Below are 19,056 nucleotides of genomic sequence, written 5' to 3'. Positions count from 1 at the left end.
ATAAATGTTACTCATTCCTGAGGTAAACAATATGAACTAAGGCGCAACATTATCTTTGATTTTGGTATTTCAATTCAGCCATATGAAATATTTAAATCCGAATGACGAATCTTGCATCTTTTTGTAATAAAATCGATCAGTTAAGATGCAAATCAAAGAATGTAATTATATGGTGGAATATGCAGAATGTGAATGTGTAAGGTCTGGATAATGCAGAAATCTGAGATTTATTTGATTACTATTTAATGTGTATTCTTTGATTTTGTATAGATTTTGTTATATTTCTGTACACTACATGAAATAATAAAATAATAACTCATATTTATTAAAATAATGTAATATATTAGATCATAATTTTATAAAATTAATATTCTGTCAAATTATCCGCGCATCGCGCGCGTTCGACTACTAGTTTATGAAAAATAACATAGGGGTTTCGTAGATAGTCATGCACATGTTATAAAAACTGATATATTTTGTTCCAAAATGTTGCACCTATAACCAAGTTTAATCTAAGTAAATATATACATAGATTTTACAAAAAGAAACAAGTGATTGGAAAACTTGAAATACAGAACATTTACAATTACTATAACTCATAACTCAGTGTAGATACATTGCCCTGTTTGTCAACGTTAATAATCCACGAAGAACTGTTGAATAGCCTGAGCATATTCTTAGCAGTCAGCAGTAACAGCCATTTATCGAAGTCAAACAGTTACAACGCCTCACATTTCCACCAACTGCAACAAAACAAGTTGGCCAGCAGTACTGGCATTTCATCATACTCAATTGAAACTAGTTTGGCAATCAAATTAACTGGTAGACAACAGAATCATGTTGCAAAGGACATTGTCCGTAAGCAATTATTTCGTACTCTTTTTAGATTGAACATGTTTTCCACCATGGATACCCTCAGTGGCAGCGCTATAAGCTTATAGCTGTCATACAAGCTATATGGTTGGGGCGTAACTGATAGCAGAGGCAATATGGTACGGAGGTAAGATCAAAGTTAACATGCATATCAAGTAATGACATGAGCATTTGACTACAATGAAGTAGTCAAATTCAGACATAACAGACATTACAAGCAGATGCCAACCCCTTTTTCGCGAAATGTGGCTAATGCCTAGCCGTATAGGATTGGAGAAGTTTCCTTTTTTTTTAAAACCAAAATAGGAAGTAAAGATATAAAGACAAGATTAATAAGATGGAGAGCCTTACAAAAATACGGCAACATTGGTATCACAAATCAACACCCTCGTCAAGCCCTTTAGAACTAATTATCACATTTGAATCAATTTGTTTGTCGAACTTCTTTTTACGCCTGGTTTCAAATTCTTGAAATCCTTCCATCTGAAAGAAAAGTAGTCAGTGGAGATCTCCATTAGTGACTTTTTTCAGGATGCACGGAAGTGAGCACAATAGTAACTTACTTGTTGAAATTGGTCCATGGAAATTGGATTGCCATGTAGGGCTATGCTCTGCAAGCCCTTGCATTCTTTTAATAAATTTAGAGGCATCTGAGAGAATGAGAACCAACATATAAATAGCTAAAAGATGTCAGTAAAATAAGAACATAAGCTAGTAGAAGAGTAAATTCCAGGATGACAATGCCTTAAAGACAAGAAACTACTTAGAAGTTTAAGCAAACGACTTCAGATGAAGATTACTTTGCAAATAAATATATTTGGCACAACAACTATTTCATATCTCAAGTTAAACACACGAGGATGTTTCAATTACAGTATCCCTATGCAAAGCTGCTTCTTCATTAAAGAAAATGATTTTCCATGCTTGTCTTCTGGTTGATGAAGAGCTATATAACATACTTATATACAACTCTGCTAAATAGTTTTTTGTAAGGAAAAGAGAGAGAGAGAGAGAACACTACAAGCATCAAAAGAAAATTTCAGTCTATAACAAAGTAAATATCAATTTTACTCAAAAATATTACGTGATACAGAGAGTAAAAGCTTAGATCTACTTATGATTCCCATGCTTTTGCACATGTCCATTAGTACGCGCGTGTGTGTGTGAGAGAAAGAGAGAGACTAGAAAGGAGAATTTGAAAATTACCTGATTGAGATTATTATTGTTCAGACAGAGTGATTTTAGTTGAATGAGATTGCAAATTGAACCAGGAAGCTCTTCAATAGAGTTATCTGTGACAGAAGCAATCATAGGCTCAAGAGAAAGCAGTAAAAGTAATAACTGTGAATTTGAGAAAAAGGAGAAAAGTAGAAAACGATATCGTATATCAACTCAAAATGGTAACTACAATTGCTAGTCTTCTCACATGTAAGATGGGAAAGAATTTCTAATGTTCAATTGATATGCATACAGAGCTCCGACACCCAGGAAACCAAAGGAAAAAGAGAGACAGAAAAATCAGAAGGATTATGAGCTAAAGATAAAGGTACCATTTGCTTGCAGTTCTTCCAAAGAAAAGCAACTTCCAATTGATTCCGGAAGAAATTTTAACTTGTTGTTTGAAACATTTAACAAAACCAACTGCATTGCCAAAAGATATTATCAAACTCTAATGGTCAAAATTTTTCCGTGAATAGGAACTGAGAAGATGCCAATCTAAGCAGTACGACCTTCACACATAGACAGAGAAACAACATCATATAGAACTCGTAAGTAGCTGAGAATCTTTTAATAACAATATGTGCAATTATATAAACAGTTCTAGAGTCAATAGAACAATTGAACTTGATTCTTAGCCCCGAATTCATCATCCCAAAACAACAACCAGAAGAATTTGAATGATAAGTTACAACTACGAAGTTCACAAAGTAATTACTTTGTTTTAACAGTGAAAATGAGAAAGATAGTGGGAAACAAATTAAAATATTAAGTAAGATGTGTAACAAGTTAATAAATGTCACAATAAGGTGGCTTAATAGCATAACTTGAGAAATAAGTCAGGCTTTATTTCATAAGAGCATGCATTAACAGAAACATGCAGTTTAAACAAAATAGTCCTGGATATCAATTTACAGAACGTTCTCCAATCAAAGGCATTGGCAAGATCAAAACTTAAGTAATTTTTTTTCACCTAAACACGTTTACAGTAAAAATATTTAGCCAAACAATTAAAAAAAGTACTTAATATTATTGGCACATCAAATAGAACTGAGAAAGCAGGTAACATATAAAGTGTAATAAATCACTCACACTCCGCAAGCTCCCGATTGTGTCAGGCAAGCTTGTCAACAAGTTTGCTGAGATAGACAGACGCTCAAGTTTCACCAACTGTCCCACTGAACATAGTAATTTTATGTAGTTAGAACAGAGAGTGCAGACGAACAAAAAGACAAAAAGGAAACCACTTAACATGAGTGATCTAACATATCTGGACTTACATTCATCAGGCAAGTTTGTGATCCGATTCCCATCAAGTGTTGCCACTTTCAAAGACTGAAGCAACCCCAGATTCATGGGAAGGCGCTCAATAACGTTATCAGCTAAAATCTGAAAAGAGTTGGAGATAAGTTTTTTTGCTCTTAATTCAGATAATCAACTTAAGAAGTATGTTCATCATTAATAGGAATATGTTCAATTTTAAGAAACGAAATAAGAGAGGGAGAGCAGGATATTGTACTTACAAGTCGTTGTAAGTTATTTAGTTTGTTGATCTCCATGGGAATTTCAACTGTCACAACAGAAGAGTAAGAATTAGCTTCCAGGAATACAATCATTAGGAAAATAAGATAAAAAGTATATGAAAATAATCTTCTAGTAGCATTTGTTTTTATACTCTAAAGTGATAAGAAATATATAAATCATGAGCTCAAGAAACTAAAGAGCAGTACCCAGTTTATTGTGTGTTAAGTCGAGGGTACGTACAGATCTTTCCAGGTCAAAAACTTCATCAGGAAATGTCTGTTTACAGAAAAAGAAAGGATAGTCAGGAAACCAAAAATATTTGACCTTTTCAAATGGGCTAAATGAATTGCCTTATTTAACTGTTTTTTAGCATTTCATCACAGTAAGCATCATCCATCAAACGCTAATCAAACATACAATGGATTTAAAGTCCAAAAACGTATTTTCCAGAAATAGTTAAAGAAAGGTGATGCATTAAAAATAGCATGAGATAAACATTATGAATTGTGATTGCAATAAGCTGTAATTGTAATCAGAAAAAATGAAAATAAAGCAATTAAGAAAAGAAGAGTCATGTAGAGATGTGTAATTAACTTTAATCAGATATAACAGAGAAAAATAATAAAGGGAGCAGCAACAAAAGGCGAGAGATAATGGGGTAAGGAAATGCCTTCAATTTAGAGTCGCGTAAAGCAACGATGCCAGTGGAACGCCATCGCGAAATTGTGCTAGCATCAGCTGCCTTGCTGCTGCGGCAACCCATTATCACTCGAATATTATATTTACGCACACAACGCTTTGAGAATTAGATTGAAATCATGGGTTAAATGATCGGAAAATTTTAGAATAAAAAGGTCTTCAACTGGTTCAGGGAACAGCGTTGAAGACCTTTTTGTTTGCCGGTCCCCGGAGGGACCCAAAGGCGTTGAAGTCGACGATTATATGAAACTCAGAGAAAAAGGGAATGGCGACGACTTTTGAATGGTTTGCTTTCGGTGTTATTGCTTGAGGTGGGGTCTTGGGTTCTATTACGATTTTGTCATACGAGTGGCGATATAAACTATTTTTTGTCAACTCAATTTTTCTTTTTTTCTTAATAGAGGTTGGCCTTGAATTGTGCAAATGAAAGGTTGAAGACAACTCGCGGTGGAATATTGAACAACAATAATAATTATACACATTTGAATCTTATACTCCCTCCGTTTAAAATTGGATGATGTTCTTTCCTATTTAGTCTGTTCCAAAATAAATGACACATTTCTAAATTTGGAAATAACTCAACTTTAAACTCTTTATTTTACCCTTAATGAGAAGTTTTTATAACCACACAAATATCACGACCCCACAAACCTTTTACCCCTTAAGCTTTTAAGACCACAAATTTCAAAAGTCTTCTTTTTTTTCTTAAACTTCATGCATAGTCAAACTAGTTCATCTAAATTGAAACGGAGGGAAAAGCAAACAGTTTCGACTACACGTGTATACTGAGTCATATAATATACAATTTTGCAAAATAATATTAATATCATTGAAACAAAAATCTTTTGTAAAGATTTACACATGAAATAATAAGAATAAATTTTGTGAATGATTAATGTGGATCGTCATTTGGTAGCTTATTTGTCGAGGTCAAGATGTACAATCAAAGTTTAATTAGATACTTATATTTTTCTTTTACTTTTTTTTTATTTGATAAGGTATAAACATGTAATGAAGTGTATCTCACTTAATGCTTTCTTATAGAGTGTATATAGATGATATTCTTGGTGTATGTTTCTTTCATCTATTTTCATTGCAATCATAATCACTACTCTTCGTGACACTGATAGTCCTCTTGAAAGTGCAACATAAAATTGACTATGTGAAAATACGTGTTGCCAAAGATACAATACACCATTAGAGATTTTTTTTTATCGTCATTGCAAAACACAATAATTACTTTCGGATGAATTTGAAAGAATATGCTTCATTGTATTAGAGGAGAAAGTAAATTCTTAGAATACTTTGGTAGCAAATTGCTCGTTGTAATTTCTACATGTATGATATCGGTTTATCAGTCTTTCATTTTTTTTTTTTCTAAAATCACCACCACTTTCAGTAAAATTTGCCCATAAATTAATACTTTTCTGATCATACCTATATTTTTAAATTATAAATTTAAGCAACTTATCCATATAGTATAATATAACAGACACGTTATATTATAGGAGTAGTAAGTATTACTTTACTTGCATAAAATCAAGAATTGAAAAGCAGTATTGATATAATTAGCAAGCCAATAATAATCACACAATTCATAAACCAATATTCAAGGGAAATAAAAGGGTTGAAAAAGTCCATGAAAATTTATCTGGTAAGATGGTGCCGTATCACAAATATATGTTAACCAAGACCATGAACTTTTTTTCTTTTTCTAATCTCAATTGCTTTTCTAGAATTTAAGTTTTATGTTTTTTTATTTATTTATAATTTCAACTGATATTCTCGCTTTTATAATAACTGTTATTAGGGTACGCGCGTTGCGTGTGTTCCCCACGTCAATACGTAAATAATTTTTAAAAACTCATATAAGTATTATATTAAACAACATCTTTGAGTTATAATAAAACTAAAATGTATAACTTTCTAAAACTATATATGTTGATCCCAAATCAACCAATGAAAGTCCTTAAGTTTTGTAAGAATATCTTATGAAAATTATTGTTAATTGTATGCCTTAATTTAAGTAAAAAAATTACATTTAGCACAATGAGGTTGGCATGTAACTCCTACGGAAAAAATTTAATAAGTGGAAATATAAGTTTTAAAAATAACTAATGTTGAGTCAATAATTTACAATAATAAACTAATATATAAAAAATATAGGGAGTTGTCATTTGTTAGAATAATTGTAATAATAATTATAATAATAATAATAATAATAATAACTCATTTAGAATATATTTTATCTACTATTATTCATTATTATTATTTCAAGTTTGCATACGTTAACAGAAAAATAATTATTAATTATATTTTATTTTACAATTATTGATTAAATTCTATACATTTTTAATAGATGATGTTTGCAAGTCAATGTAATTATTGAGTGTAGCTTTAAATATTATATAAAAATTAAATAAATAAAATTTTATTTGATTTTAAAGTTCTCAATATTAAAAATAATTAACATGGAAGGTATTATATTATGGTACAAAATTCAAATAAATAAATAATGTATTTAAAGTAAAATATTAATTGATTTAAAATTTAAAATATTATAATTTTTTATATACTTCATATAAAGAGTTATTTAATAACTAAATATTTTTTGATTTAAAAATTTTAATATTAAATATCATGAACAAAATTTGTATCCAAATTTATAAAATAATTAATAAAGGAGATAAATAAATATTAAAGTAACATTGAAATCCTTATAAATAAATCGTTTGAATGGAATAAGGTAAACTTAATTGACTTTGATGCCCTATATATTGGGATTTTTTGTGTGATCGTTCAAAAAAAAAAATAAGTAATGTTTTAGATAACTTCAAAGACCTAAATATTAGGAAAATAATTAAATGACTATTTTTAGTGTAAACTCTATTTTAAATGGGTAAAAAAGACAAACGATATATATTTAACTAAGGGCCTTCATATTTTGGAAAACTTACACAAATGTCCCAAATAAGCTTCAACTTACCAACCTCTAGCCATTAGTCATGGACTTACCAAAACTAACCAATCACATATAAAAAATTGAAAAACCAAATAAATAAGATTCTTTCTCTCAAAGAATCACATGCAAAAATCACCTTTCATATTTTTAAGCGTGATTAACAATATTAGATGCAAGACGGAAAGGAAATTTTATGGATGAGGTAGCAAATAAGGTGATGAAATACAAAAAAAAGTACAATATTCCAAAAATCTAAGCAAAAAAGGAACCTTTTCAATGGGTATACTTGAAATTCATTGAAAACATATAGATAAGTCAATATACAAAATTTGAGGAAGATTGGTGGTGATTTGGACTGATTTTGTATCAAAATTCGTAATTAAATCGAGTTCAACAAATTCTTCTGCGACACATGTATCAAACATGTATCACGCATGTATCTCACACACAGGTATACATGGATATACATGTGATACACAATTGATACAAATATGATACATATGTAATACACAAATGATACACAGTGTGATACAAATATCATTTTTGTCACGCCCCGACCTGGAAGCGAGACTGGCACCCGGTGCCTCAACTAACCTAGTGTACCAAATTGCGACTAAGGGACTCTGAACATATAATGTCATAATTTGGCCAAGGGGCCACCTTGCAAGACAATTTGCGAAGCAAAATATAAAATTGAATGGAAACTAGTGTTGACTAAACATCAATATAAAGTTGGGCCGACAAGGCCGTCATAACTACTACAACTGACAAACCACCAAAATATACATACCAGGCCTACAAGCCCAACATAATGCACTAACTGACAAGATATGTCTACAAGCCTCTACTGATAGATATATTGTGATCGGAACAGGGCCCCGACCTACCCATAATATATATACATACACACAGAAGATGTACACGAAAACCTAGACCCGATAACTCCGAAGGATGTGGAGCTTACCGATCAGGCTGAACTCTGGAAACACCTACTGAGGAGGTATACCCGTCTGTCTATCTGAACCTGCATGCATGAAATGCAGCGTCCCCAGAAAAGGGACGTCAGTACAAAATAATGTACCGAGTATATAAGGCGATAACATAACTGAAAGTTGAAACTGAACTGATAATATAATAACTGAAAGTAATTGGGAGTCAAAGATGATCTGGAGATATACTTACCTGTTGATACTGACTCAACTCCTTCAATATAGTAAGTAAAATAATTGTCCGGCCTTATAAGGCTCGGTATATCGACCATGCTGGGCTCGCTCATAGGCGCTCGGCCACAGTAGGCTCGGTATATAACTTTCCATCTGATCAGAGGTTGCCCAATAGGGGCCTGCCCATCGATTATAGCTCGATGGTAATGAAAATACTGTAATACTGTATATATAGGCTTGCTGCTCTCTTGACTGGAAGAAGACAATACTAAATTAAATATAGAGTCTCGATAAGGAATAATATTGTAACTTATGAGATTAGAATAGTGTGAATAAATTCATGAATATGAACTTCTCTTTTTGTCTCATTACTAACACATGTAGCTACGAGATCATGCCAAAATGAAGGAAGGCCTAGCCTTAACATACCTTATCACACTCTTTTCAATCACCAAGTTGAACTCGCCTCTTCTCACCTTAATCTACAACAATGATAATAATACTATCATTAAGTTATGAAACGTATAACTATCGCACAACGAACGACATGCTTATTTTGTATTAAAACGGACAGCATTTCCCCTATAATTCTTACTTCCTCCAAATTCAAGATAACACCAACAACACCAAAAACAACAATAACAATATATATACATTATTTTCCAACCTTATACATACCACACAATACTACAAAATAGCCCAATACACCCCAATCTCTTCATACACAAAACGACCACCGTAGTAGTGTCAACAACCCGAAAATGTTATGACGAACGACCAGCCCAACATCCTGCATTTATGTGGTGTTTCTCCACACCCTTCCTCCTCCAAAACTTCACAAAATAGTAGTAAAACACGCAGCCCAACAGCACCATAAAACAGTCCGCTACAAGTGAATAACTCGAACTCACGGCTTCCGATCACCGTCCCGTGAGTTCTTACAAATATAGAACGACTTACTATATATCTACAACAGAAAAAAATGGATGAAAGAGAGCAGTAAACTTACCTTATTTGTTGGATAACTCGACTCCTATCTTGGTTCTTCAAACTCTAGGCTTTACCTCCGATTAGAACTTGAAAGGGGGAGAAAATCAATTGGGGTTTGGGGGAAATATTTGGGAGGAGTTTTGCAGAGAATGAGTCTGATTATTTTGCCCTATTATCAGACTAATATATGAAGGGGATAGGACTTTAAAAAGTCCTCTTTGAACGACCCGAACTGGCCCATTTCTGGACGACCCGAACAGGCCCAGTTTTGGATTCTCTTTTAAGCAAGTAGGTGACAGTCTGCGCAGTCTCGCAAAAATGCTCATATCTCTCTACTCAGATATCGTATTGACAAACGGTTTAATGCGTTGGAAAGTAGACTCGTAGATATTTAATTTTATGAGTAGAACACCCCATAACTCTAAGTATATTGGGAGAAAATCGCAGTTACATTTGACCCAAAGTTTCAGTAAAATTTATGAACGTAACTTGTGATGACTTTCATCGACTTTTGTTCCACCACTCGCTTGACTTCAAAACATAACATACGACTATCATACGAATAACATAACTCGTAACATAACCTCCTTATCATGTAAAACACCCTTGTCTCATCCCAAAAGTACATGCTATAACATTCCCAATTTGTCGGCTTTCGACGAAACATTATTTTCTTCAATTCCTTTAGTTTCTAAACCTTCTAACCCTCTTTGTACTTGTTGTTCATGATATTCAATATTTGTAACTTCCGAGGTAACATGATTAAATTACTTTATATATTTTTAAAGATGATATCATTTTTTTTTGGGTCCTAAATTAGTTTGCTCACGACGCAGTTTTACGTACAAAAAAAAAATAAATATAGGGTGTAATATTATTCCCCCTTGGGAACATTCGTCCTCGAATGTTTACTTTTAGAGACTTTGAAAAAAATTTGCCAGAGTTTCCTCCGTACACTAGACTATAACAAACAACGGCGATGACCAAACATAAAAAACTTTGACGTTTTGCCATTTTAGGCTTAACAATATTTCTCTAAATTAGTTTCAACTCTGTGGTTGATTTGCCTGGATAATGGAGTGCTTTGGCGTGAAATTTATAGCCAAAATCTTAAGAGCGTAACAACATTAAGGCCATGAAAAAAGGATAATCCCAATAGAGATTACAATTGTTGTTGTAAATTTGGAGATAAGGGAATGATTAACTTCGCAAACTAATGCAATAATTTAGTCATTTGCTATTATAGTAAGATTGCTGCAATTTAGCTGATCTTCCCAATTAGTCATGATTTGCTTTTACGTGCATATAAATAGGCAATCTGCATCAGTTTTGCTAAAAATAAATAAGGGATTAAGTTACTTCATTTGTCTTATATTTTAATGAGAAAAGTAAGATAATAGAAAATTAGAAATCGGTTAGCACTAAAATGTAAGGAAGAGCTTTTTCTTTCTTTTCTAATATTGGGTCTTTAATGTAATTTATTATACATTACAATAGTCAGATTACTTATAGTAATGTGGTTACTACTAATTACTCCATCCGTTTGGCTTTACTCGTCCACTATATTAAAAATTTATTTTCACTTTTACTTGTCGGTTTTCTCAAATTAACAGAAAGAAGATTTTTTCGTATTTACCCTTATCATTAATTACTTATTCCCAAATTATTTCCCAAAATTTTTTGAAGTGCTATTACTATTATGAGTAAAATTATAAAATATATATTTAAATTTTTTTTTTTGGAGTGCAAGGCCAAAAGCAGACACTAAAATGAACTGAAGAGTAAATAAGACAAAAAAGAAAGAGGAAGTCAACTATAAGAAGGTATAATTGCATAAGATTGTGAATATCAGTGAGAAAAGATATTACTTTTTTAGATTACTTAATGATCATTTCACTTTGATAATTAAGATAAAAAGAACTTGTCTTGTCTTGTAAATTCAATTTTGTTTAAAGCGAGTCATTGAACGAAAAAAAGAGAGGATAGATTTACATTGTGGTTATTGATAAAATTTTGAGCCATGTAATCAACCATTAATACTTATATCATGGTAATTAAGTTGTCTACATCACATCACTTGAGGTACAATTATTCCTCGTATTCTGTATGAATACGGAATATCTCGTGCACCAGGCTGCTTTTTTGATGTAGTTATTGATAAAATTTCAAAGAGTTTACATTTACAATCATTATTTCAATGGATAAAATGTCTCAAACGTTCTTTAATTCAACTAAGAGAGAAAAACGATGTCAATTTCTTTGTAGATGTTAACTGCTTTCAATTTTGCAATACGTTCGGATAAATTATAAACACTAAAAAGTCAGAAATGTTTTCAAGATATTCAAAAATCTTCGTCAGTATTGATTTAATAAAATTAAATGAGTAAAAAAAGTAAAAGAAATGAGAAGACCAAAAACAAAACAAATAGAGGTGACGGATTCGCATTCTCGATCTTTTAGTTATTGATAAATTCTTATTTTGATTCTCGTAAAATTAGGCAAAACACATATAACCTTAAGTTAATTAAAATGTATATTCTTGGTCTCTTTATAATATTTAGATAACTTCTCGAATTATATTATCTTCAAATATGGAGTAACAATATAGATTCACACATTTTCGATTAAACAGTTTAACACTTAATAATTTCTTATATTTGTGAAGATTTACAATCAGAGGGATCAAAAGTACATATATCAATTAATTGAAGGTTGAATGTGCTTACTCAAAAATCACAAGGACCAAAAACTCGAATTGGTTGATATTTGAGGGGCAAAATAAAATATCTTCGGGCTGAGGCGCGGATATCTCGCCCTCTTTAAGGAGATTCCAGCCCACTGCAGCAAAGTCTTCACTAGTCCAGCAGTAATCTTCTTGACTTGTCTCCCCCAGGATACAACAGCCCGATCATGTCGTATGGCTCGAACAAACTCTAGACAAGTTTTTGAGTCCAAAGCTCCACCAAGATGAACACCTTCCTTCAACAAAAGTAAAAAACTCTCTTCTTCTTCTTTCATAACTTTAACCTCACTTTATTGAAACACTCTAAATGTCACGACCCGAAATCCCCTCTGTAGGATGTCGTAATGGCACCTAGTTTCTAACACTAGGTAAGCCTAACAATATGCGGAAACATCAAATAAAAACTTAAAATTTCAAAACTTCAACAATTTCATCAATAGACTATAAGCTCAATACGTACAATTTTCCAAAACCCGGTGAGATATAAGTCACAAGCTCTAGATACAATGCTGAACAATCATATACTTTACTGTCTATAAAAAACATAAAGAAATAAGAAAACAGGGTAGAAGGGGACTCCGAGGCCTGCGGACGCGGGTAGGTGTACCTTAAAGTCTCCAAAGCAGCAACACAGCGCACTACTACCGATGCTGATAGGAAGTACCTATATCTGCACAAAACATGTGCAGAAGTGTAGTATGAGTACACCACAACAGTACCCAGTAAGTGCCAAGCCTAACCTCGGTAGAGTAGTGACGAGGTCAGGTCAAGGCCCTACTAGAGTTAACAAGAAACAAGATAAATAATATAATGATCTGCACAAAACATGTGCAAAAGTGTAGTATGAGTACACCATAACAGTACCCAGTAAGTGTCAAACCTAACCTCGGTAGAGTAGTGACGAGGTCAGGTCAAGGCCCTGCTAGAGATAACAAGAAACAAGATAAATAATATAATGACATAATAAAATAACATGGAAGTGGAACAGTAAAGAATTTACGGAAAGTAACAACATGGAATCAAGGAAAACTAATTCGACACGAAAGGAAAATAAGAATTTTACATGTTAAGGAAACAACAACCAACAATACAACAAATAAGTAAGATCAACAGGGGCACTCCCGAGGTACCGCCTCGTAGTCCCAAATCATAAAATAACTCACTTTCCTTATATCACCGGGGGACCTTTACATTTAGTTTTGAAAATTATTTTTCCGAAATAGCACCCCGTATTTTAGCCCACCTTATCACACCGCATGACTTCTAGTAGTTCTCCTACTAGCCATGCGTATCAAGCCCACCTTATTTCACCGCATGCATTTCAACACCCAAACCTTATACCACCGCATGCATATCAATAATCACAACGGTACGACAGAAAACTCATGCAACAATAACAAACGCACGGCATAAACCTCGTGCAACAATAACAACAGCTCGGCAGAAACCTCGTGCAAACAACCAAACAATCACCTCAATAATAACACGAAAGCCAAGACACAACAACTAAGTAAATGATATTTCACAACTTACATCTTGCCTCAAAAGAACCACGACCTTGCAATTCAACACCAAAACTCAACAACAAAATATTTCAAGGACAACAATTTCAAATAAGGAGTTTCACAGTTAAGTAATGAATACGGAAATCAAGAAAAGCAAGTAATTCAACTAAGCATGTGATACAAGTTGTAATTAATAGTTAAGACAAATAGACATGTGAAATTAGGCTAAACATGATGACTATAACGTGCTAAAGTAACTTAATTAAGGCATGAAAAGGAAATCACGTAGAAAAACCCAGAATTTCAACATTTAGCTTGTGTACGCACTCGTCACCTCGCGTATACGGCCTTCACATATAACAAATTATCACCAAAATACCAAATCATAAGGGGGATTTATCCCCGCACAAGGTTAGACAAGTCACTTACCTCAAATCACGCTCAATCAATCAATTAGAAGGCCTTTTCCTCGATTTTCCAACTCCGAACGGCTCGAATCTAGCCAAAACAATTTCATACTATAAATATAACTACAGGAAACTAGTTTAAATAATGAAATAATAATTTACACCTTGCCTCAAAAGAATCACGACCTTGCAATTCAACACCAAACTCAAGGACAACAATTTCAAGTAAGGAGTTTCACAATTAAGTAATGAATACGAAAATCAAGAAAAGCAAGTAATTCAACTAAACATGTGATACAAGTTGCAATTAATAGTTAAGACAAGTAGACATGTGAAATTAGGCTAAACATGATGACTATAACGTGCTAAAGTAACTCAATTAAGGCATGAAAAGGAAATCACGTAGAAAAACCCATAATTTTAACATTTAGCTCGTGTACGCACTCGTCACCTCGCATACACGGCCTTCACATATGACAAATTATCACCAAAATACCAAATCCTAAGAAAAATTTCCCCCACACAAGGTTAGACAAGTCATTTACCTCAAACCACGCTCAATCAATCAATTAGAAGGCCTTTCCCTTGATTTTCCAACTCCGAACGGCTCGAATCTAGCCAAAATAATTTCATACTATAAATATAACTATAGGAAACTAGTTTAAATAATGAAATAATAATTTTTGCAAGAATTGGAAAAATCGCTCCAAAAAGTCGACCCGAGCCCACGTCTCGGAACCCGACCAAAATTATAAAATCCGAACGTCCATTCGATATCGAATCCAACCATACAAGAATTATCCAAATCCGACCTCATTTAGCATTTCAAAACCCAAAAACCTGGTCTAAGAACTTCTACACGTTCCCCCCAAATTTTAAACTCCAAAACCATAATTAAAAGATGTAATTAACAGTAGATACATGGGAAGTTATCAAAAACGAGTCAAGAATCCTTACCCAAATGCTTCCTCTGAAAATCCCTCAAAATCTCGCCTCAATCCGAGCTGTTAAAGTCCCAAAGTGAAAATGAAATCAAACCCTCGATTTTTTCCTTTTCTGCCCAGCGACTTCCGCATCTGCGACATTTTGGGTCACTTCTACGGTGCTGCACCTGCGAAAAACCATCACAGGTGCGGTCCCAACTTAAATCCAGGGCTTCCGCTTCTGCGAATGAGGGCTCTTTTCTGCGAGACCGCTTCTGCGGGAAAAGGATCGCACCTGCGATCAAGCCCCAAGGCCGTTTCCCCAGTTCCGCTTCTGCGAGGGGACTTTCACATCCGCGAGTCCGCTCCTGCGGACACATGATCGCAGCTGCAATCCCAACTAGGCTAGACCAAATCCGCTCATGCGACCAATGGCTCGCATTTGCGAGCCCGCACCTGCAGCCAATCCCTCTGCAGGTGCGAAGACACCAGAACCAGCCCAGCATAAGCAAATTTCCTCAGTCCAAAAATGATCTGATTTCCATCTGATTCACATCCGGGGGCCCCGGGACCCCGTTCGAATATACAAAAAGTTCCAAAATACATAACGGACCGATTTGAGGCCACAAATCACATTAAACAACATCAAAAATACGAATCGCATCAAATTCAAGTCTAATGAACTTATAAACTTTCAAATTCTGAAACTGACGCCGATTCATACCAAAATAACTCCGATTGACACCAAATTTTGCACACAAGTCATAATTGACATTCGATGATAATTCAATATTATGGAGTAGAAATAATCACAAGTGACTTACCTCAAGTTTTCCTTGAATTCTCTCTAAAAATAGCCCCAAAAACCGTATTTGAAGGTCCAAAAATGGCAAAACTCGAAACCCCTTCGAAATGTATACTGTCCAGGGGTTCCGCACCTGCGACTCACTTAGCTGCTTCTGCGGTCTCGCAGGTGCGAGAATTCAACCGCTTCTGCGGTTTCGCCAAGCCTCCACTGGAACCGCTTCTGGGAGCTAGGAGCCGCTTCTGCGGGCTCGCATTTGCGAGGCTCGCTCCGCTTCTGCGGAAAGCTCGCTTCTGCGATGGCTGGTGCGCACATGCGGCTTCGCACCTGCGATTAAACCTCCGCAGGTGCGAAAATACCAGAAGCAAAAATTCCAGCATTGGTTTTAAGTTCGAATTTGATCCGTTAACCATCCGAAACTCACCTGAGGCCCCCGGGACCTCAACCAAACATACCAACAAGTCCTAAAATATCATACAAACTTAGTTGAACCCTCAAATCACCTCAAACAACGCTAAAACCATGAATCATACCTCAATTCAAGCCTAATAAACTTTAAAATTTTAAGTTTTCACAAATGACAATGGAACCTATCAAATCAAGTCCGATTAACCTCAAATTTTACACACAAGTCATAAATAACATAACGGGCCTATTACAGTTTTCAGAACTGGATTCCGACCCCGATATCAAAAAGTCAACCCCCCGTTCAAACTTCCTAAAAATTCAACTTTCGCCATTTCAAGCCTAATTCCACTACGGACTTCCAAATAATTTTTCGGACACGCTCCTAAGTCCAAAATCACCATACGGAACTATTGGAATCATCAAAACTCTATTCCGGGATCGTTTACGCATAAGTCGATATCTGGTTACTATTTTAACTTAAGCTTTAAACCTTGGAACTAAGTATTCCAATTCATTCTAAAACCTCACCGGTCCCTAATCAATTAACCTGATAAGTCATAAAATAACTGTAAAGCATAAATTGAGCAGTAAATGGGTAAACGGGATTATAATACTCAAAACGATCGACCAGATCGTTACACCAACTCAATTAAAGTGCAATAAATTAGAGTGCAACAAGCAACTAAAATACAAGATTATAGCCTACCATAAATGATGCAAGTGATATAGCAGTAGGAGCAATATTGGGATAAAAGAAAAATAAGATCTTTAGACCCATATTTTATGCTAGCAGAACCATCAATGAATCTTAAATGAATTATGCAACAACCGAGAAGGAGTTATTGGCAGTAGTATTTGCGTTTGACAAATTTTATTCTTATTTTATAGGAAAGAAGGTTACAGTGTTCACTGATCATGTAACCTTAAAGTATCTATTAGCAAAGAAAGACGCTAGACCTAGATTGCTAAGATGGATACTCCTTATGCAAGAATTTGATTTTGAAATAAAATATAGAAAAGGTTCAAAAAAATCATGTAGTTGATCATTTATCACGTTTAGAGAATCCTCCTACTGAAATACTAGATATCCAAGAGGAATTTGCTGATGAGCATATATTTTCAGTCGCAAAGGTTGTCAATAGACCTCCTTGGTTTGTTGATATTGCCAATTATTTAGCGGGAGGGTGGATTCCAAAAGATTTTTTTTATGATCAAAGAAAAAAGCTTTAAAAAGAGGCAAGACATTATTACTGGGAAGATCCTTATTTGTTTAAATTTTGTGCAGATGACATAATCAGGAGATGTACCTGAGACATAAATGAATAATATTTTAAGTTATTGCCATGATGGAGCTGTAGGAGGACACTACGGAGGAAGAAGGACGTCAGCTAAAGTACTTGAAGTTGGTTTTCTCTGGCATACTTTGTTCAAAGATGCAAGAAATTTTGTTGCCGCTTGTGACAAATGTCAAAGAACCGGCAACATTTTAAAAAGGGATGAGATACCTCTTAACTCTATCGTTGTGTGTGAAGTATTTGATGTTTGGTGCATTGACTTCATAAGTCCTTTTCCTCCTTCAAGTGGTTGCGAATATATTTTAGTAGCTATTGATTATGTCTCAAAATGGGTAGAAGCAATTGCTACTAAAAACAATGATGCTCGAGTTGTTTGTTATTTTCTCAAGAAAAATATCTTTTGTAGATTTGAAACTCCGCGAGGTATCATAAGTGATCAAGGAACTCATTTTATAAATAGACAATTTGCTAGTTTGTTGTCAAGGTATGGAGTTACTCATAAAACAGGAACTTCATATCATGCTCAAACAAGCGGACAAGTAGAAGTACTCAACAGAGAATTAAAATTTTTTTTAGAAAAAACAGTTGGCTCTTTCCAAAAAAACTTGTCTCTAAAGTTAGATGACGCTTTGTAGGCTTACAGAACTGCTTTCAAAATTTCAATAGGCACATCTCCTTATAGACTAGTTTTTGAAAAATCTTGTCATTTACGTGTAGAGTTAGAACATAAAGCATATTGGGCTATAAAATTATTAAATTTAAACTTGCCAGATGCAGGAAAAAATCGTCTATTGCAGCTTGATGAGTTGGAAGAGTTTAGACTTACAGCATATGAAAATGCTAAATTGTATAAAGAAAAGACAAAAAAAAAGGCATGACAAGCTCATTCGCCATAAAAACTTTAAAGTTGGAGATAGTTTTATGTTGTTGAGATTATTTCCAGGAAAGTTCAAGTCACGCTGGACAGGACCGTACGTTATAACTGAAGTAACCCATTATGGTGCCATTGAAATACAACACATGAATGGGAAAAATAAATTCAAAGTGAACGGCCATCGTTTGAAGCCTTATGTCACCAGAACATTTGACAAACAGGTTTCAACATATATAATAAGTCGAGTTGACGCCATTAAACTCAGAACTATTCTCTTATTGGTCTTCTTAATTTTTGTAATTTATTAACAATATATATACAAGTACTTTTATATCTAAATAAAAAAATTTAATTAAAAATATAATGTATATATACTGTATACTAATTGTAATGTAAGTATTAGTCACAAAGTAAAGATAAAAAAAAGATTTTCTTCATGTATGTTGGTTATTATTTTAATTTACTAAGTAAATAAAAGAAGTTTCTATTTTTTTATGTTTATGTAACTTTCAGCAAGTTGTTATTACATAGTTTTTAAAAAAAAGTAAAAAAAAAAAGATAAAAATTTGTTCAAAAATCAAGCTTTAATGAAAAAAAGAAGAAAAGTGAAACTTATCAAAACAACAAACTAATCTTGTTACGGTGGATTGGTAAAAAAATCTAAAAA

The 19,056-nt window shown here is 33.7% G+C and overlaps 1 protein-coding gene across 2 annotated transcripts; it reads right to left on the bottom strand.

The window, feature by feature from the left end:
• Positions 1 to 455: 455 nt before the first annotated feature.
• On the bottom strand, positions 456 to 4,516 carry LOC104102767 (plant intracellular Ras-group-related LRR protein 7-like). 2 transcript variants are annotated; one of them, XM_009610582.4, is made up of 10 exons: positions 4,286 to 4,516; positions 3,822 to 3,891; positions 3,615 to 3,661; positions 3,372 to 3,480; positions 3,184 to 3,269; positions 2,424 to 2,514; positions 2,080 to 2,165; positions 1,437 to 1,523; positions 1,225 to 1,356; positions 456 to 771 (listed from the first exon to the last, which is right to left on the bottom strand). In XM_009610582.4, exons 1-9 carry the CDS (start codon positions 4,376 to 4,378, stop codon positions 1,246 to 1,248), a joined length of 780 nt encoding a protein of 259 aa, XP_009608877.1. In that variant the 5' UTR covers positions 4,379 to 4,516; the 3' UTR covers positions 456 to 771; positions 1,225 to 1,245. The 2 variants fall into 2 exon arrangements, with proteins under 2 accessions (XP_009608877.1, XP_009608876.1); XM_009610581.4 differs by having other exon boundaries at positions 456 to 743.
• Between the last annotated feature and the right edge of the window lie 14,540 nt (positions 4,517 to 19,056).

This window comes from Nicotiana tomentosiformis, chromosome 3, assembly GCF_000390325.3.
Source record: "Nicotiana tomentosiformis chromosome 3, ASM39032v3, whole genome shotgun sequence".
Taxonomy (NCBI): domain Eukaryota; kingdom Viridiplantae; phylum Streptophyta; class Magnoliopsida; order Solanales; family Solanaceae; genus Nicotiana; species Nicotiana tomentosiformis.
This window is presented reverse-complemented; position numbering and strand designations above follow the sequence as displayed.